This window comes from Erinaceus europaeus, chromosome 12 (assembly GCF_950295315.1).
Source record: "Erinaceus europaeus chromosome 12, mEriEur2.1, whole genome shotgun sequence".
In the NCBI taxonomy this organism is placed as follows: Eukaryota; Metazoa; Chordata; class Mammalia; order Eulipotyphla; family Erinaceidae; genus Erinaceus; species Erinaceus europaeus.
In genome coordinates, this window is record NC_080173.1 from 67,662,814 (window position 1) to 67,683,303 (window position 20,490).

The 20,490-nt window shown below is 37.3% G+C and overlaps 1 protein-coding gene across 2 annotated transcripts in view; it reads left to right on the forward strand.

Moving 5' to 3' along the window:
• The window catches only part of USP32 (ubiquitin specific peptidase 32), a 173,958-nt gene that overhangs the window by 77,186 nt on the left and 76,282 nt on the right, over positions 1-20,490 (forward strand). For both annotated transcript variants that reach the window (XM_060203891.1, XM_060203892.1), the window contains exons 5-9: positions 2,728-2,887; positions 13,616-13,747; positions 15,328-15,435; positions 18,451-18,566; positions 18,936-18,998. In XM_060203891.1, coding sequence (XP_060059874.1) covers positions 2,728-2,887; positions 13,616-13,747; positions 15,328-15,435; positions 18,451-18,566; positions 18,936-18,998 — 579 coding nt within the window. The remainder of the gene's footprint in view (positions 1-2,727; positions 2,888-13,615; positions 13,748-15,327; positions 15,436-18,450; positions 18,567-18,935; positions 18,999-20,490) is intronic.

The following is a 20,490-nucleotide window of genomic DNA, read 5'->3' on the forward strand; positions in this document are numbered from 1 at the left end:
TTCATGTTCCTCCTATCATTTGTCCCCCATTGGGGGTATGGACCAAAGATCTCTATGGGATACAGAATGTGGAAATTTTGACTTCTGTAATTACTTCTCTGTAATTTTCTGTAATTTACATGCTGGACATGGACATTGGCAGGTCAATCCATACCCCCAGCCTGTCTGTCTTTCCCTAGTGGGGTAGGGCTCTGGAGAGGTGAGGTTCCAGTACATTGGTGAGGTTGTATGCCCAGGGAAATTAGGATGGAATCATGGTAGCATCTGCAACTTGATGGCTAAAAGGTAACAAGATACAAAGTGGGATAAAATGATTAATGAACAAGTACCAAAGAGTAGGAATACAGCAGATGAGAATAGGGACCTTAGGGTGGAAAGAAGTGTGAAAGTCTATTTTAGGTATGTTGTGAGGGGCCTGTGATTATCATAGTTTTTGCTTCAGTTTGATAACTAACATGGAGGTAGGCAAAAATATTGTTTGAGAAGATGGTGTCAAGAGTTAAGAAAAGGGGTAGAAAATTGGATTAAAATATATGCAGGTACATTTTATAAATAGAAATTTAATGTTCTTAAAATTTTAGGCACAGGAAGATATGAGGTGATGATTAGCACCATAGGGAAAAATAAAGTAGGATAAAGGGGATAGCTAGTGATAGGAAAGAGACCACTGAGGATGTGTGTGTTATATAGAATAGTTAGAAAAGACTTTTGAGATAAATTGACATTTGAACAAAGAATTTAAAGTCGATGATAGATAAAACCATGCATGTATATGGAGGAATCACTTTTCATGAAGAAATATATAGTTGGGAGGGCACCCAGTAGAGTTGATTGTTACAGTGCTCAAAGATCTGGGTTTAAGTACCTGTTCCCCACCTGGAGGGGGAAAAGCTTCATAAGTGGTGAAACAGTGCTGCAGGTATTTCTCCTTCTCTTTCCCTCTCTATCTCCCCCTTCCTTCTTTATTTCTCTGCCTCTAATATATATATATATATATATGGAGGAGGAGAAAGCAAAGAAAGATAAAGACGGAAGGAAAGTACAGCAAAATCCTTAATGTGGACTTGTGTTTGCCATATCCAAGGAATAGTAAAGAGGTCAATTTGCAACAAGGACAACAAAAGAGAAAATAAATAAATAGATAAATATAAAAATTTTTTTAAAAAGAGGTCATTTGGCTGGTATGGAATCAATAATGAAGGTAGGGAAGATGTCAGCAATAGTGGTAAATGGGTAGCTTGTTCTTTTACTTTTAACCTGAGCAATATGGGGAACCATGACAGGGTTTTGTTAAGAGGAATACGTGAAATTTTTTTTAAACATTAGTATTTTGGCTTTTATTTTTCTTTATATAGAAAACAAAGAGGGAGTTGGGCGGTAGCGCAGCGGGTTAAGCGCAGGTGGCGCCAAGTGCAAGGACCGACGTAAGGATCTTGGTTTGAGCCTCCAACTCCCCACCTGCAGGGGAGTCGCTTCACAGGCGGTGAAGCAGTTCTGCAGGTGTCTGTCTTTCTCTCCCCTCTCTGTCTTCCCCTCCTCTCTCGATTTCTCTGTCCTATCCAAACACAACAACATCAGTAACTACAGCAACAATAAGAAAATGAGGGCAGGGAGTCGGGCTGTAGCGCAGCGGGTTAAGCGCAGGTGGCGCAAAGCACAAGGACCGGCATAAGGATCCCGGTTCGAACCCCGGCTCCCCACCTGCAGGGGAGTCGCTTCACAGGCGGTGAAGCAGGTATGCAGGTGTCTATCTTTCTCTCCTCCTCTCTGTCTTCCCCTCCTCTCTCCATTTCTCTCTGTCCTATCCAACAACGACAACAACAATAATAGCTACAACAATAAAACAACAAGGGCAACAAAAGGGAATAAATAAATAAAATAAATATTTAAAAAAAAAAGAAAATGAGGGCAACAAAAGGGAATAAATAAATATCAAAAAATGTTTAAAGAAAGAAAACAGAAATAGAAATATTTATTTTTATACTATAGTTGACTTGTTTTAGGGGTGCCTTCTGGATTTATTAAATATTTTTAAAGAAAGGCATTCACTATTTCCTAGGTGATTTTTTTTTGGTCTCTAATCTGCCTCTTGCTGTGAGTGGTGTCATATGTGGATTATAGATAGTTGAAGTACACAAATTTGCAAAAAAAATGTAACCAAACTGTGTCTCAGACTTTGTGAGCACCATAGTGTTTATCAGTGTGAAGCACAGAGCATTGGTGGTGGGTATGATGTACTACACCCTTATAATCCAGTAATCTTGTAAAGCATTATTAAGTCACTAATAGATAATAAGATTATAGAAAAACAAAAGAAATGGAGTTTAATGATTTGGAGATATACCTTAGCAAATAAAGTGCTATTTACTGCTTTGATGAATTGAGAAGGTAATCTTCAGTTAGCATAGATAGAGTTTATGCAGAAGTATTTTTTTTAATTTCTTTATTGGGGGATTAATGTTTTACACTCAACAGTAAATACAATAGTTTGTACATGCATAACATTTCTCAGTTTTCCACATAACAATACAGCCCCCACTAGGTCCTCTCATTAGGTCCTTTGTCATCCTTTTTGGACCTGTACAGATGTAATTTTTGAATTACAATTATTTTTCAAAAGTTTGATTTTCAAATTTTATAATATAGTTAATATAAGCCAATTGCTAATTTCATCAGGTTCCAGGTAAGATAGTTTAATTTTACTAAACATATATTTTTTAATTTTAGGGTGAAAAAGTAAACTATGAAAAGTTTAGAAATTGGCTGCTTCTAAACAAAGATGCTTTTACCTTCTCTCGTTGGCTACTCTCTGGAGGTGTATATGTTACCCTCACTGATGATAGTGATACTCCCACTTTCTACCAAACTCTGGCTGGAGTTACACACTGTAAGTAATGGTACTTCATTATTTCCTGTTTGCTCTTTAATACAATTGCTTGGAACTATGAGACTATATGTTTAAGGAGAAATTTATGTTCAGTGTTGTTGTTTTTTTCTTCCAAAGTGTTATAAAATGAATTCTGGAACATGTAACCCCAAACTGAAAACAAAGAATGCTTTTGTTTGTTTTGCTTTTTTTTTTTTCCTTGTTTTGTTTTGGTTTTGATCTATTGAATGGTTACTGAATACTCTTAAACTCCAAATATGTGCTAGCTATCACTGTCTACCTGGAGTTAGCACGCATCCCATGGGTTAAGGACTCAGTACCACATGACTGCCCTTCTTTGCTCACTTCATATGACACAAGCCCAGGTGGTCAACTATACCCTTCACCCACTGGTATAAGATGTAGATGCTCATGACCCCTTCTTTAGGTTTTATAATTTGCTACAACTGTAGAGAGCTCAGTGAATTTATTTATTTTATTGTTATCGGGGTTATGGCTGGGGTTCGCTGCCAACTCTACAAATCTACCACTCCTGATGGCCATTGCCCCCCCCCTTTCTGTTTTTATTTGATAAGACAGAAATTGAGTAGGAAAGAGATAGGGAGGGAGAGTGGAAGATAAAACACGTGCAGACCTGCTTCACTGCTTGTAGAGTCCCCCATGCAGGTGGGGAGTGAGGGCTCGAATCTGGATCCTTGCACATGATGATATATGTGCTTAACTGGGTACGCTACTGACCAGCCAATTTCTTTTCTTTTTATTTTCAATTTATTTTTTAAAAGATCCTTTTAAACCCTTCTTTGCTTATTATTATTTGATGGAACAGAGAGAAATTAAGAGGGAGAGGGACACCTGCAACACTGCTTTACCACTCATGAAGCCACTGCCCCCCCCCCCCCCAGCCACCCACAGTTGGAGACTGGGGGCTTGAATCTGCGTCCTTGTGCATGGTGACATATGCTTTCAACTAAGTGCACCGTTACTCAGCCCCTCAGTTAATTTATTATATACTAAATGATATGTTAAAGGACACAGATGAGTAGCCAGATATATAAGGGAAAGCTCATAAATATTCCAGGGTCAGGAGTTTCTGTCCCTATACAGCTATATAGGATATACCAATTCTTCTGTCATGGATATGAGTTCACCGATCTGGAAAATTTTATGAACCTTATACTTTGGGAGTAGGGGTGGGGTAGTGGTTAGTCATCGTCTTATTTCTAACTAAATTTCCACCTCTTCACCTTCCTGTGAAGAATAAGGAGTAGGGCTGAAAGTTCTAAATTATCAATTTCTTCCATCTGAGTGACCCTGGGATCCTGGAAGTCACCAAAAGTCTTAAGTATTAGAACAAAAGGTATTTCCTGTCACCCAGGAAATCCCAAGGGCTTTAGGGGCTTTTTGTCAGAACCATGTCACTGAGGAATTTACAGTGTGTTGGTCAATGACCAAATATTAACAGAACCAGAAGCAGAGAGCAATTTATTGGATTGCTGGAAAAGTCATGATGTATTTTTCTATGCAAAAGTATGTCATGACTTTTCCAGCAGCCCAATATTATTATTTCACAGTAACCCTCTACCAGTTGTTATCAAGCTGAATTACTTTCCTGAGGCTGTTGTAATAAGTTACATAATTCATAAGTAGAAACCACAGAACTTCTTTTATCATTGTTCTGGAGACTGAAATTAAAGTGATAACAGACACATGTTTTTTTCTGAAAACCCTAGAGAAGAATCTTTTAAAATATTTTATTTAATTTTAATGCAAGAGAAAAAATACAGAGACAGTAAGAATAGAGAGCAACGTACAGAGAGAAACCAGAACACTGCTCAGCTCTGGTTTATGGTGGTGCTGGGGGTTAAACCTGGGACGTCAAAGCTTCAAGCTTTGAAAATCTTGGCATAACCATTATGCTGTTACCCTACCCCACCCCAGAAGAATTTTTTCTTCCCTCTTCCACAATATGATTTATTTTCTCTACAATATTATTTATTTTCTTTTATAAAGTATGCTTTATTTTCTTTGTAAAGTAGTATGTTGCTACTGAATCACATCTTTTATCTGAATAACATTTTTAAAAATCTTTTTTTTTTGTTTGTTTTTTGTTACCAGAGCACTGCTCAACTTTAGCTTATGGTGATGCACAGGGACTGAACTTGGGACTTTGGAGCTTCAGGCATAAGGGTCTCTTTGCCTATCTATTTGCTTCAGGCATAAGGGTCTCTTTGCCTATCTACAGCCACCTTAAAGATATATTTAAAATTTTATAAATGATGGAGGCGGGGGTAGATAGTATAATGGTTATGCAAAGAGACTTATGTCTGAGGCTCCAAAGTTCCCCACACAGCCATAAGCCAGAGCTGAGCAGTGCTCTGGTAAAAAAAAAGAAAAGAAAAGAAAAGAGGAGAGAAGAAAAGAAAAGAAAGGATAGGAAGGTAATAAAAAAAATGTGTAAAATAGTACAGTACACCAAGCCTGAAATACCAGTAAGAGGTGGCTCCTTACTTTATTACAAATTCACTTATTGACTAGGTTTTGGGAACAGAACCTGATAACTAAGAGAAGATTACCTATATTATCAGAGGCAGAATCATTGCTACATTTCCATAGAATTCTGACATGCGTAGACTTACATTCTAGTGAATGTGATTTATCATATTAGCTATAAGCTCTCACTTAAGCTTTTGTCTAAGCAATTCACTATTATTTTCTTTATAGCATCTTCTGCTCAGAATATTTGGTATGGTACATTAAGCTTTTCAAATAATATACCAGGAATGTAGAAACTTGTGATAAAAATAGGAACTTGATTAACTGATGTATATGTAGAGAGCAAATATCTATTTTAAAGCATCAGTGACTCCATTGAATTTTGTGTAATGAGCCAAGATACCTAAAAAACAGGAAAGAATCATAATCTTTCACTTGTAAATAACATTTATGTTAGAGTGGGGATATTTTAATTACTTTTTCAAATATAATTATAAAGTAAAATTTTAAGTCACAGTAAGTTGAACACATTACCATATTTAATCAAATTGCTTTTTTGTAGAGCACAAATAAAACTAGGGAGCTATTGCATTCAGTATGCAGAGTTAGAATAATTAGATTATTTGATTTGCACAGCATTTAAAACACTGTCATGACAAGTATTTTTCAGAACTTTAAATCCCAGACTACTGTGCCCTTTAGCTTTTATTTGAATTTGAAAAGTTGAAGTTCTAAAACATTTGATGAAATATATATATTTCTATTTTTCAGTCTTCCCTAACTATTACATTTTCACCTCTGCTTATAATGCCCTTATTCTTTCACACTCTTTTCCCTTTTCCCATCCCTGAGTCAACTTAAATTTTTTTTAATTAGTGATTTAATAATGATTTAAAAGATTGTAAGATAACGGGTACAATTCCACTTATTTCCCACCACCAGAGCTCTGTGTCCCATCTCCTCCATTGGAAGCTTCCCTGTGTCGGGAAATTGTGAGGATGTGGTTGAGCTTGGCAGGGTTTGACTTGAGGGACACCCATCCTGTCAGTCTCTCCCTGCTGAGAGGTTGAGCAAGGAGGGACACAACTCCTCATCTTATCAGACTTGATGATAAGATGAGGTTTGCCTCATCTTATCAGACTCCCTGCCTCACAAAATACCCTGCATTCCTGATACTATGGCCTGCTCCCTTATTATCTGCATAATCATTGTTTTGCCTGAAAGATCCCCACCCATTCCTTTGATCTATCTTCTTTCTACTCTCAAGACCCTCCCTGCCTGCAGGGTATTATTAATCCTACCAGTTAAAACCCTTGCAACAATTGCTAAGGAAGTTCATACCTTTCCCAGCCTCTTTTTCCTTTCTCCACCCCTTTCCAAACCATGTCAAGCCATTTCCGTTTCCGACTTGCCACTTCTGGTCTGACTCTAAAAAGCCTTGGCTTTCTGATCAATAAAGAATTGAATCACCTCACCACCACCAGTTCTGTACCTGGGTCATCTCTCTCATGTCGCTGAGTGAGTAGCAGCCCAGGCTGGCTTCAGTCACGTTCTCTCCAACCCAGAGAGTACGCACCTGAGAAGAGGCACCCCCACGCTAGCACAGCACCCTATTATTATTATTTTAAGTTTTTCAAATTTTTATTTCCCCCCTTTTTGCCCTTTTTTTTTTTATTGTTGTTGTAGTTATTATTGCTGTTGTTATTGATGTCGTCTTTGTTAGATAGGACAGAGAAACTGAGAGTGGAGGGGAAGACAGAGAGCAGGAGAGAAAGATAGACACCTACAGACCTGCTTCACCTCCTGTGAAGCGACTCCCCTTCAGGTGGGGAACCGGGGGCTCGGATTGGGATGCTTACGTGGGTCCTTGTGCTTTGCCATGTGAGCTTAACCCGCTGCACTACCGCCCAACTCCCCTGCATGCTTATTTTATTTGGTATGAGAGGATGAACTCTGGGCCTCATATATACACAGTACTGCTGAGTAGCCTCTCTTTTTAAAATTTTTATTTATTCGTTATTGGATAGAGATAGATGTCGAGAGGGGAGGAGGCGGTAGAGAGAGAGAGAGATAGAGAGATACCTGCAGCCCTGCTTCACCACTTGTGAAGCTTTTCCCCTGCAGGTGGGGACTAGGGTCTTAAACCTAGGTCCTTATACACTGTAATGTGTGTGCTTAACCAGGTGCACCTGGCCCCCTGCTGAGCAGCCTCTCAATCCAAGTATTTTCATGTGTTTGAATCTCAAGTGGTACATTTTATCATTTTAGGACTTAAAAATAACTTACTGACACAGTCATTTTATGTGTAAACCTTAGGGAGTTGATCATGTGGTGGTTTTGGTGAGCCATCTTCCACAGATTCACTTCAGACAATTTTACAGATTCACTTTTACAGTTTCCTCCCACATCCCTTGGGATACAAACAAATAGATTTTTTGGGGTGAGTAGGGCGGTAGCGCAGTGGGCTTAAGCACACTTGGCACAAAGCGCAAGGACTGCCATAAAAATCCTGGTTCGAGCCCCAGCTCTATACCTGCTGGAGAGTCGCTTCACAAGCAGTGAAGCAGGTCTGCAGGTGTCTTTCTCTTCCCCTCTCTGTCTTCCCCTCCTCTCCATTTCTCTCTGTCCTATTCAACAATGATGACAACAATAAGAACTACAACAATAAAACAACAAGGGCAAAAAAAGGGAATAGATAAATAAAAAATAATTAAAATTAAAAAAAAAATTTATTCCTTATTGTTTTATTGTTGTAGTTATTGTTGTTGTCGTCGTTGTTGGGTAGGACAGAGAGAAATGAAGAGAGAAGGGGGAGAGAAAGACACCTGCAGACCTGCTTCACCGCTTGTGAAGCGATTCCCCTTCAGGTGGGGAGCCAGGGGCTCGAACCAGGATTCTTAAGCCGGCAATTGCACTTTGTGCCATGTGCGCTTAATCTGCTGCGCTACCGCCTGACTCCCAATTATTTTTAAATTTATTTTCAATAATTAATTTCAACTGGTCCAGGGAAGCTCATTGAATGCTTGCCTATATGTTAATAGTGAAATATGTGATTAAGAGAAGTGTTTTAAAAACTATGATTGAGCTATTTTCTCTGATATAGATCATATTTTTATGTAACTTAAGAGATATTATTTGGAGAAAAAAGATTTACGCTCACTTTCTTTTATAATCCTATTTTCAAATAAATTAAGAGTCTTGGAGATTTCCCTAAAATGTGAGAGTGAATAAGCTTGCTATCTCAGTGATAGTGTTCAGTAGTAGCATCTGAATTCTGAGACAACAAATGTTGTATTTTTATGATTGTAGAACTCATTTTGATTATTTTTAAAAGCTAACTGAGATTGTCCATTTTAATGTTTACTCTCTCAACTAAAAGTAAGCTTTTAAATTATATTCCCTTACCTCATTGTAATTTACATTCTTGAAACATTTTTTCAATAAGATTTAAAAAAAGAAAAGCTCTTCAGTGACTCTTAAGCAATAAATCACTCAGTAAATCTGCATGTCCCTCCATTATCCTCTTACCTGGTTATAATGAGGTAAGGCTTTCAGCCATTTTAAGTAGATCACAGAAGGTTATTGCTTTTGAAAACAGGTTGCTTTCTCAAAAATATTAAGCTGTGCTACTATTGGAAAATATTTGGATATTTTGCCTCACATTTTTTCCCCTTGCGAGAATCTACTTCTGGCATTAAAGAAGTATTTCTGCAGCTGGAACCTCCAGTGAGGTGAGGTGGTACTTGATTAGAATGGTCCAAAGTACAAGCCAAGACTATTTAGAATGTGAATATGGTATGCTGCTGTTGTGAACCAGAAAAATGTATACCTATCAGGGGTGATAAATTCATTACTATTTAACTAATACAATATGAGTTGACTTATGAATAAGCAGTTGACTTATGTATTGTAAATAGAATACCTACTATGATTATTACTTTCTACTGCAAATAGAGTGATTATTGCAACTAGCTTCTTTTTTTTATTTCTTTATTGGGAAATTAATGTTTTACATTCAACAGTAAATACAATAGTTTGTACATGCATAACATTCCCCAGTTTCCCATGTAACAATACAACCCCCACTAGGTCCTCTGTCATCCTTCTTGGACCTGTATTGTTTCCACCCGCCCACCCCCACCCCAGAGTCTTTTACTTTGGTGCGATACGCCAATTGCAATTAGCTTCTATAAGTAAAAGTAAGACTAGTTGCATTCCTTCTTCCCAGCAATTTAGCTGGAAATTCAGGTAAATATTTGGATAATGGTTATAAAATATATCTATATAATTTACTTTAGCTTGCTTTTTCAATTGATTAATGAATTACAGTCTATATCAAACAGATCACATAAACCTATGAGTGAACTTTAAAGTATGCTTTTTAATTGATGACCATGTGATATAGTCATTTTTCCTGAATTTGTCTATTCTGCTTGTCTTTCCACACTTATATTACAGCAAAGACATTGTGTTTTTTAAGACAACTAATAGACTTCATTTACAATGGTTTAAAAAAAAGTTAGAGGAAATGGTATAATATTTCTGTGTTCTACTTAAGTATATTATGTAATTATCAATTAATTAGTGAGTTGTTGACCATCCGTATATGTATAGTTCCTAAAATTATAGGAATAACAGCATTTTGCCTGTCAAGGTTACCCTGCATTGGAGGAAGCTTTGGTGTTGTGGTGTGTCTCCCCTTGTCTCTATTTCTATCTGGAAAACTTGACCAAGAGAGGCAAGGCCCCAACAACAACAACAACAACAACAAAAATTATAATAAATTTAGCCCATTGATTATTTAAATCTGTGCACTAGAATTTTGTGTGATCTGAGAGATCATACACTGATAAATGGAAATATTGGGAGTAAATTTCTAAACAACCAAGATAGAGTTGGCATTTATCTAAATACACATTGTATTATGGTTGCAGTTATGTGAAAATATAATTTAATGTTTCTTTTTTCTCACCTATCTTATCTTCTTTCTATCACTGTCTGTCATCTATCTATCTGTCTATCTAGTCCTTTTTGTCAGAGCACTGCATAGCTAAGGCTTACAGTGGTGTGGGGAACTCAACCTAGGACTTTGGAGCCTCAGGCATGAAAGTCTTTTTAATGAACATTCTATCTCCACCACCCTCAGTATTTTTCATGTAACAAAATATATCGCTGCTACAATAAAATCAAGTAATACAATTAAAATTAAACTATTATTAATAGTAACATATTTTTAACTATCCAAATCAAATTTATAATGTTGATGACTGCTTAACTCTGGCTTATCATGCTATAGGCAATTGAACCTGGGACCTCAGAGCCTCAGGCATGAGGCTCTTCATAGTCATTATGCTTTATCTTTGGCTTACATTAGTGGTTGTTTATGATAAGAGCATTAGTTGTGATACAAACTTGTTTTCTGTGTAGTTAAGTGTTCTATAATAGAGTTATAAAATAAGTTTTAAGGGGCCTAGGTGGTGACCCTGGTTAAGTGTACGTTATCATGAACAAGGACCCAGGTTCAAGCCTGTGCTCCTCACCTGCCATGGGGAAACTTCAGAAGCCCAGAGTTCATCCTCTCATACCAAATAAAATAAGTGTGTAATTGCAGATTCCACCCAAACACATTCTATGAGGGTAATAACACTTTTATCCCCCAAGCAAAATAGTTTAGTATAAAAAAGAAAGCTACAAATTGATATTTCTGATGAACACTGATGCAAAAATCCTCAAAAAAAAAAAAAAAAATCCAGGCAAATTGAATCCAACAACACATCAAGATAATAATCTGGGAGTCAGGCAGTAGTGCAGTAGGTTAAGCGCACATGGCGCAAAGCAAGGACCGGTGTAGGGATCCCGGTTCGAGCCCCTAGATCCCCACCTGTAGGGGAGTCGCTTCACAGGCGGTGAAGCAGGTCTGCAGGTGTCTATCTTTCTCTCCCCCTCGCTTTCTTCCCCTCCTCTCTCCATTTCTCTCTGATCTATCCAACAACAACAATAATAACTACAACAACAATAAAAAACAAGGGCAATAAAAGGGGAAATAAATAAATATTAAAAAAAAGAAAATTATCTATCTTGATTAAGTGGAATTTAGCCTATAAACACAGAGATGGTTCCACAATACATATCAGTCAATAATAAACCACATCACATCAGTGAAATGAAAGATTAAAGAAAAATACATGGCCTTATTAGATACTAAAAAAATTCCGTAACACTCAATACAGACCCATAATAAAATGGTACTAGAAAGACCATTCATTTAGGCTCTCAACTAGCATCATACTTAGTGATAAGAAACTGAAAACATTTTTATAATTTATATTTCATTTTTTAAAAATATTCCCTTTTGTTGCCCTTGTTTTATTGTTGTAGTTATTATTGTTGTTATTGATAGCGTTGTTGTTGGATAGGACAGAGAGAAATAGAGGAGGGGAAGACAGAGAGGGGGAGAGAAAGACACCTGCAGATCTGCTTCACTGCCTGTGAAGCAACTCCCCTGCAGGTGGGGAGCGGGGGTGGGGGGCTCGAAATGGGATTCTTAGGACGGTCCTTGTGCTTGACGCCACCTGCGCTTGACCTGCTGCACTACAGCCCAACTCCCTGTAATTTATTTTTTAATTTTATTTTATTTGATAGGACAGAGAAATTTAGAAGGAAGAGGGAGATAGGAAGAGAGAGAGAGGAACAGAGAAACACCTATAGCCTTGCTTCACCACTTGTGAAGCTTCCCTCTGCAGGTGGGGACTGGGGGCTTGAAGCCAGGTCCTTGTGCACTATAATGTGTGACCTTAACCAGGTGTACCACCACCTGGCCCCCAAAACTGAAAATTTTGCTCTATGATCTGGAACATGATAAAGATATCAACCCTCACCTCTGCTGTATAGCATAATCCTGAAAGTCCTGGTCAGAGCAATTAGGTAAGAAAAAAGACATAAGAGAAACCCAAACTGGAAGAAATAATGTAAAACTCTATTTGCAGTTAACATGGTAATATACAGAGAAAAGCCCTAAAGACTCCACTAGAAAAGCAACAATGCAAGAAATAATCCAGTGACTTGATTTAAAAAAATAAAACTACACAAACCTATTATTTATGTACACTACCTTGTGAGGAAAATGGAGCCAGGCGGTGGTGTGCTTGGTTAAATGAGCACATTATAGTGACTTTCAAGACAAAGTGGAGAACTAGGGAGATAGCCTATAGCTATACAAAATATTTTAGTGTCTGAGGGTCTGATATCCCAGGTTCAATCCTCAGTACCACCCTAAGCCTAAATTGAGCACAGTCCTTACTAATAAAGGGGGGGGGGGAGGAAATAAATTGAGATGATTATGCTAAACAAAATGAGAATTGCAAGACAATGACCTGATATTTTTCACTCATAGAATATAAATAGTTAAAACAGGTGATGAACTTACAAAAATTAATAATAAAACTAACTTACACTCTGAGAAAACAGGTAGGTGTAGGAGGTAGTGTGGAGGTGCAATTGTCATTGGAAATTTAATGATGGATATGGTAAGTCTTATACACACACACACACACACACAGGTTCATACCCCTAAATATTATATTACAAGCCAGTGTTGAGCCTATTTTTGAAAACTGAAAAAATATATATAACTAAGCAGATAAAGACATACTTTTAAAATGTAGTGATGATTGAGTTTATCTGTGATATTTTAAATATCATTTCATGAATGAAGGAAAAATACTAATTTTTTGGTCTCTGTTACCTATCACATTATAAATCATATTCTATTTTCTTTGTCATTAAGTGACTTTATTTCTTTTTAATATTTTTATTGTGAGGATTAATGGTTTACAGTGAATATAGTTGTTGATACATGTGTAAGATTGCTCAGTTTTCTGCAAAACACTCTCACCCCAGCCTAGGTCCTCCCCCACCATTATCCACCAGGACCTGAAAGACCCCCTCCCTTCCTTCCAGACTCCGTTACTTAGTGACTTTATTTCTTACAACATCTTTGACTATATTCTTTTGCAATATTTGATAAGCATTGAATATGAACTTCAGTCACCATATTCAAAACTTGACTCATGATGTATACTGCTATTAAAATATTCACAGTATAACCAGGAGAGTGGTTGTCTATAGAATCTTGAAATCCAAGATAGAGATTGAAAATTGCCAAAAATAATTTCATATTAAACTTCTTAGAAGAGAAATCTGAGATCTTATAATCTTGTTTGATTTGACTCTTAGTGGAGGAATCAGACATCATTGATCTGGAAAAACGCTACTGGTTGCTAAAGGCTCAATCCAGGACTGGACGATTTGATTTAGAGACATTTGGTCCATTGGTTTCACCACCTATTCGTCCATCATTAAGTGAAGGTAGGAGTCATTATATTTTCTACAAATTTCCCTTGGTTAACACATCTGAACCCATCTTTTATTTCTTACCTATACATCTTAACTGTGAAAGATTATATACTGTTAAGAGTTTGAATTTTCTGGGGGTTGGGTGGTAGCACAGCGGTTTGAGCGCACATGGCACAGAGCGCGAGGACCGGTTTAAGGATCCCAGTTCAAGCCCTGGGCTCCCTACCTACAGGGGAGTCGCTTCACAGGTGGTAAAGCAGGTCTGTAGGTGTTTATCTTTCTTTCCCCCTCTATCTTCCCTCCTCTCTCCAGTTTCTCTGTCCTATCCAACAATGACATCAACAGCGATAATAATAACCACAACAAGGCTAAAACAACAAGGGCAACAAAAGGGGAAAGAATAGCCTCCAGGAGCAGTGGATTCATGGTGCAGGCACCGAGCCCCAGCAATAACCGTGGAGGGAAAAAAAAAAGAGTTTGAATTTTCTTTTTGCAAATATCAGAGTATAATAAGAGATAAGGGGTGCTTATTAACAACAAATTTATATACATACTTTTCTCCCTCTTTTTTTATTTTTCACTTATTTTGGTCACTTTCCACTGTTAAAATTGACAAAAGATAGAGACAGTCAAGCAGAGATAACCAAATACTGTAGGATAGTGATGTATTTTCTCCCGGGTTCTTAGTTATAGTTGTAGTTATAATTAGCCCAGGAAGAAAGGAAATAGGAAATATTTTCTGAGACCACTGGAAATACTGATAAAGATGGTGGTGGTTGTTTCAATTTGCTCAGTTTATGACCAGGAGATAGTTCATGTACCTCACTGTGTGCAAGATCTCAGCACAACATGAGAGTATCATGTTATGCAGGGAAACTCCGTGGATAGCGGGACAGTACTTTGCTATGTCTCCTTTCTGTTACTGTCCCTCCAGATAAAAAGAATGTAAAATTACTGTGGGAGTGGGAGAATCATGCATGTGAGGTCTGTTCACTACAAAAACATTTCTATTCATTTGTTTGTTTTGGATACAAACAGAAATTGAGAGGGGAGGGGAAGATACAGAGGGAGAGAAAGATAGAAACCTGCAGCATTGCTTCACCACTCTTGAAGCTTCCCATCTGCAGGCAGGGAACAAAAATTTTTTATTTTATTCATAAAAAGGAAACTGACTACTGTCAAATGTAAAACATTAATTCCCCAATAAAGAAATTTAAAAAAGAAAAGAAACTGACTAAATGATAGGATAAGAGGAGTACAACTTCACACAATTCCCACCACCAGAACTCTGTATCCCATCCCTTCCCCTGATAGCTTTTCTATTCTTCATCCCTCTGGGAGTATGGACCTAAGGTCCTTGTGGGATGCAGAAGGTGGAAGGTCTGGCTTCTGTAATTGCTTCCCCACTGAACATGGGCGTTGACAGGTCGATCCATACTCCCAGCCTCTCTCTCTCTCTTTACCTATTGGGGAAGGGCTCTGGCGAAGCAGAGCTCCAGGACATATTGGTGGGGTTGTCTCAAAAATATTTCTTTTGGTCAATTCATAGAAAAGAATTGCCTCCTTTCAATTTGAAGTCTTTCCTTTTGCAGGTTTATTTAATGCATTTGATGAGAATCGTGACAATCACATAGATTTTAAAGAGATATCCTGTGGGTTATCAGCCTGTTGCAGAGGACCATTGGCTGAAAGGCAAAAATGTAAGTATACTAAAAATTGTCACAAAATTTGCGAGAAATTAGTATTTATTCATTTAAATTCATCTGTGTATTAAATCTTGAATTTTTATCAAGGTTTATTTATTTTTAACCAGAACACTGCTTAATTCTGGTTTATGGTGGTGCTGAAGACTGAGCCTGGGACGTTCAAGCTTCAGGCATGAAAGTCAGTTGTATTAACCTCTGAGCTATCTCCTTAGTCCTAAAATATATATTATTTAGTATAGTTATGTAGCTTGAGACTTTTGCTATTAGCAACTGAGTTTATTTTCCGGCTGAACTTATAGCTTCTGATCAATGAGCTATATCAACCATCGTGCATTTGAAAATGCTAAATATTTAGAAAATATTCTGCAAGTGTATACTGAAAATTTTGTTTCTTGGATAAGTTGAATAACAATTCATTTTCTGTCACTTGCATACATTAAAAGTTTATTAGCAAAATGAAACGTATCACTAAACACAATTTTATTAAATACCAAAAGGGCCATTTTAACCTAGCTAAAATGTTCTTATATAACATTATTAAATCTTAACCATATTTGTAAAGATGTAGCAGTTTACAGTTTAATTGGAACCTCCATCCAACATATTTTCTAGTGTCATTACCTCTGTGCCTTTCTTTTTTTATTTTTATTTTTTTTCCCTCCAGGGTTATTGCTGGGCTCGGTGCCTGCACCATGAATCCACCGCTCCTGGAGGCCATTTTTCCCCCTTTTTGTTGCCCTAGTTGTTGCAGCCTCGTTGCGGTTATTATTGCCATTGTTGACGTTGCTTTGTTGTTGGATAGGACAGAGAGAAATGGAGAGAGGAGGGGAAGACAGAGAGGGGGAGAGAAAGATAGACACCTGCAGACCTGCTTCACCGCCTGTGAAGCGACTCCCCTGCAGGTGGGGAGCCGGGGGCTCGAACCGGGATCCTTACGCTGGTCCCTGCGCTTTGCGCCACGTGCGCTTAACCCACTGCGCCACCGCCTGACCCCCCACCTCTGTGCCTTTCTAAACTATAGCTTTGCAGATATTTAATTTTGGATGTGGTTTTTGATATTTTGATCTTCATTAACATTAGACTTGATTTAATAATATTAACTATTAATGGTGTTTGATAAAACTACTTAATCTTAAAAATTCATATTTTGGCACCAGCAGAAAGCTCATCTGATACAGTGTACACATTATCATGCACAAGACCCTGGGTCTGAGCCCTAGCACCATTGTTACAGGGAAAACTCTGGAGATGGTAGACAGCTGTTTGGTGTCTCTCCCCCTCTCTCTGTCTTTTTGTATGTATTTGAAATTTTCAAAAATGGTAAACCTAACCTGAGAACAGTGGAGTCATGCATGTGTGAGCCACTGGAGTCATCAAGAAATAAATTCAGAATTTGTTTTTCTTTTTTGATGACAGGCCATTACATCAGCCTAGCTTTATCATAGATCAGTTGTTCCCATTCACATTCTAAAATTAAAGTCAAGATGCTGGAGTCTTTGCTTTTCAGTTAAGGTTAGTTAATAGTTTGGTTTTTTTGGTTTTTTTTTTTTTTTTTTGCCTCCAGGGTTATTGCTAGGGCTCAATGCCTGCATTATGAATCCACTGCATCTGAAGCTATTTTTTTCCCCTTTGTTACCCTTGTTTATCATTGCTGTTCTTGTTGTCTCCCTACCCCTCCCTTAATAAATAAAATATTTTTTATTTAGTTTAAAAAATTTTTATTGCCACCAGGATTATTACTAGAACTCAATGCGGGTACTATAAATCCATGGCTCCTGGTGTTCCCTCCTCCCCCCCATTTTTCCCCACTTTATTTTTATTTGATAGGACAGAGAAAAATTGAGAGGACAGGGGAGATAGAGAGGGAGGAAGATAGACACCTGCAGACTGTTTCATTGCTCATGAAGCATCCTTCGTGCAGGTGGGGAGCAGGGGCTATACCCTGGATCCTTGTAGAAGGTGACATGTGTGCTTAGTTAACTGAATGTGCTGCTGCTGCACCCCCCACCCTGAAATAAGATATTTAAAAAATTGAGTATGTATTTATGGTGAAGAGGCAAAGTGAAAGCAATCTATCTTTATTTCAGCTTGTTGCTATTGAGTTTTAATGTAGATGGAATATTTTCAGCATTGTAAGACTTAACTTTGTAGTGATTAGTTTTGAGTTTTAGAAATTGACTTTTTTTTTTTAATAATTTATTTCTTTATTGGGGAATTAATGTTTTACATTCAACAGTAAATACAATAGTTTGTACATGCATAACATTCCCCAGATTCCCATTTAACAATACAACCCCCACTATGCCATTCATCATCTTTCATGGACCTGTATTCTCCCCACCCACCCACCATCTAGAGTCTTTTACTTTGGTGTAATACTCCAATTCCATTTCAGGTTTGACTTGTGTTTTCTTTTCTAATCTTGTTTTTCAACTTCGGCCTGAGAGTGAGATCATCCCATATTCATCCAGAAATTGACTCTTAATAACTTGGGAAATACTTAATACTTATACAATCGTGGACTCTTACTCAGTTTTTAAGGACTGCATGTGGATCAGAAATAAGACTCCTCAGACTAGGCAATGTTTTAGAGAGAGAGAATTATAAATTATTTGGTGTATTGCACCAAAGTAAAAGACTAGGATGGGGATAGGGGGAAGGGTTCAGGTCCTGGAACTTGATGGTAGAGGAGGACCCTAGTGGGGGTTGAATTGTTATGTGGAAAACTGGGATGTGATATGCATGTAAAAACTACTATATTTTACTGTTTACTGTAAACCATTAATTCCCCCAATAAAGAAATTTGGAGAAAAAAAAAAGAATTATAAATTATGTGGAGGAAGTACTGTAAGTTTGGAGAACTCTAAGGATTTATTATAGTCTTTTCCAGGAAAAAAAGAAATGCAGAATGTACTTGAGAAACTAATTTTGTGGGACAGCTTTCCACAAAATATTTCACACTTCAGAATGTAAAAATAATTTCCCTCCTGAAGAGTGTCTTTTCTTTAGTTTGTTTCAAGGTATTTGATGTTGACCGTGATGGCGTTCTCTCCAGGGTTGAATTGAGAGACATGGTAGTCGCACTTTTAGAGGTTTGGAAGGATAACCGCACTGATGATATTCCTGTGAGTTCTGATTGTATACATCTTGTTGCACATGAACCTACAATAGAAAGGTGGGATGGGTTATTGAGAAAGAGAAGGAAGAAGGATCTGTTAATGGTTCAAGATAATATATATATAACTGAAGGTACAAAATTCAAGAGAATTTGCCTTAGAAAAATGAGTAAACTGAACATATTAAATTGTAAATTAAGAAAATATCACAAAGTTGTCTTAATTGTTAAACAACTTAATCTATTTATGAAAAAAAGGAATCTACGGTATCTATGGTGATTTTTAAAAATACTTGACTTGACTAGCATACCCGTATTTTATCCACTTAATAATAAAACCATGACCCTCTTATTACTTCTTTGGGTTTTGTCTTTTAAGGAATTACATACAGATCTGTCTGACATTGTAAAAGGCATACTGAATGCACATGACACCACAAAGGTGAGTACAGCTAGGATTGATTTAACCTTATCTGAAAATATCATGTACTATGAATTGGGATGTTTAATATATATACAGGGGCCAGGTGGTGACACACCTTGTTGAGCACATGTTACAATGAGCAAGGACCCAAGTTTGAGCCCCCAGTCCCCACATCCGGGGGAAAGATTTGCAAGTGGTCAAGCAGTGTTGTAGGTATCTCTCTATCTCTCTTTCTCTGTATCATCCCTTCCCTCTCAATTTCTGAAAGTCTCTATCCAATAAATAAAGATTTAAAAAAAAATTTTTTTAATATATATGTGCTTGAATTTCTTCTACATCACCCCTACAAAGTACTTGACCTGTGGTTAAAATACTTTTTTGTTGCGTTTGAAGGTGACCCATTCTCCTTAAAAAACTCTGTTAAATATTTATAAACAACTCAACTATAGTATTTATAAAAAGGGTAGTTAAAGGTACCAGGTGGTAGCACAGCTGGTTAAGCACACACATTACAGTGTGCAAGGACCCAGGTTCAAACCCCTAGGGGAAAGTTTCACAAGTGATGAAGCAAGGCTGCAGTTGTCTTTCTGTCTCTTTTCCTCTCTACATCCTCCTTCCCTCTCATTTTCTTTCTGTCTATAATAAAAGTAAATAAAAACATAATTTTTAAAAAAGCAGTAGTTACATTCTATAAACTAGGAATTTAACAAAATTGTGTAGACCAGCCATCTGTTTATTATCTTTATTTTATAATCTATAATTTGCTATCTTTATTTCTCCCCTGTCAATAAGTTTTGATAAGTTTAATTTTACATTAAATAAAAGAAGACATACAAGAAATGAACATTGTATGATTCCATTTATATAAAGTTCTAAAACAGGCAAAAATAACAAATGGTGATAGAAAATGAGAATGATGCTTTCAGAGGTTGGGTATGTTTACTAGGATATCTGGGTAGGGGAAATACTCTTTAATTTCAGTCTAATTTCAGTGCATTTATTTCTAAAATATTTTTTAAAAGATATATAAGACTCAGAAAGATCAAAGCACAGAGATTGATCCTGAAATCTCCAGCATTTCAGGCATGCACTGCTTGTGCTCTAATATGTTGAGCTGTCTCTCTGATGCCAAAATAATTTTTTATTTGCTTGCCTGTTTTTAACCAGAGCACTGCTCAGCTCTGGCTAGTGGTAGTGTGGAGGATTGAATCTGGAACCTCAGAGCCTCAGTCCTGGGAATCATTTTGCATAACAATTATGCTATCTCCCCTGCCCTAAGAAATTTTTATTGGCAAGGCCTGTTCCTGAGTTCTTAAATAGAAACCAGAGTAAGCATCTAACAGTAGAAATAAATGTGCAACAAATAGAATGTTGAATTTTTAGTCTGATATCTATTAATAATGACATTAGAGGGGCCAGGTGGTGGTGCACTTAGTTGAGTGCACATATTATAGTGCTCAAGGACCCGGTTCAAGCCCCAAGTCCCCACCTGCAGGGGGAACACTTTGCA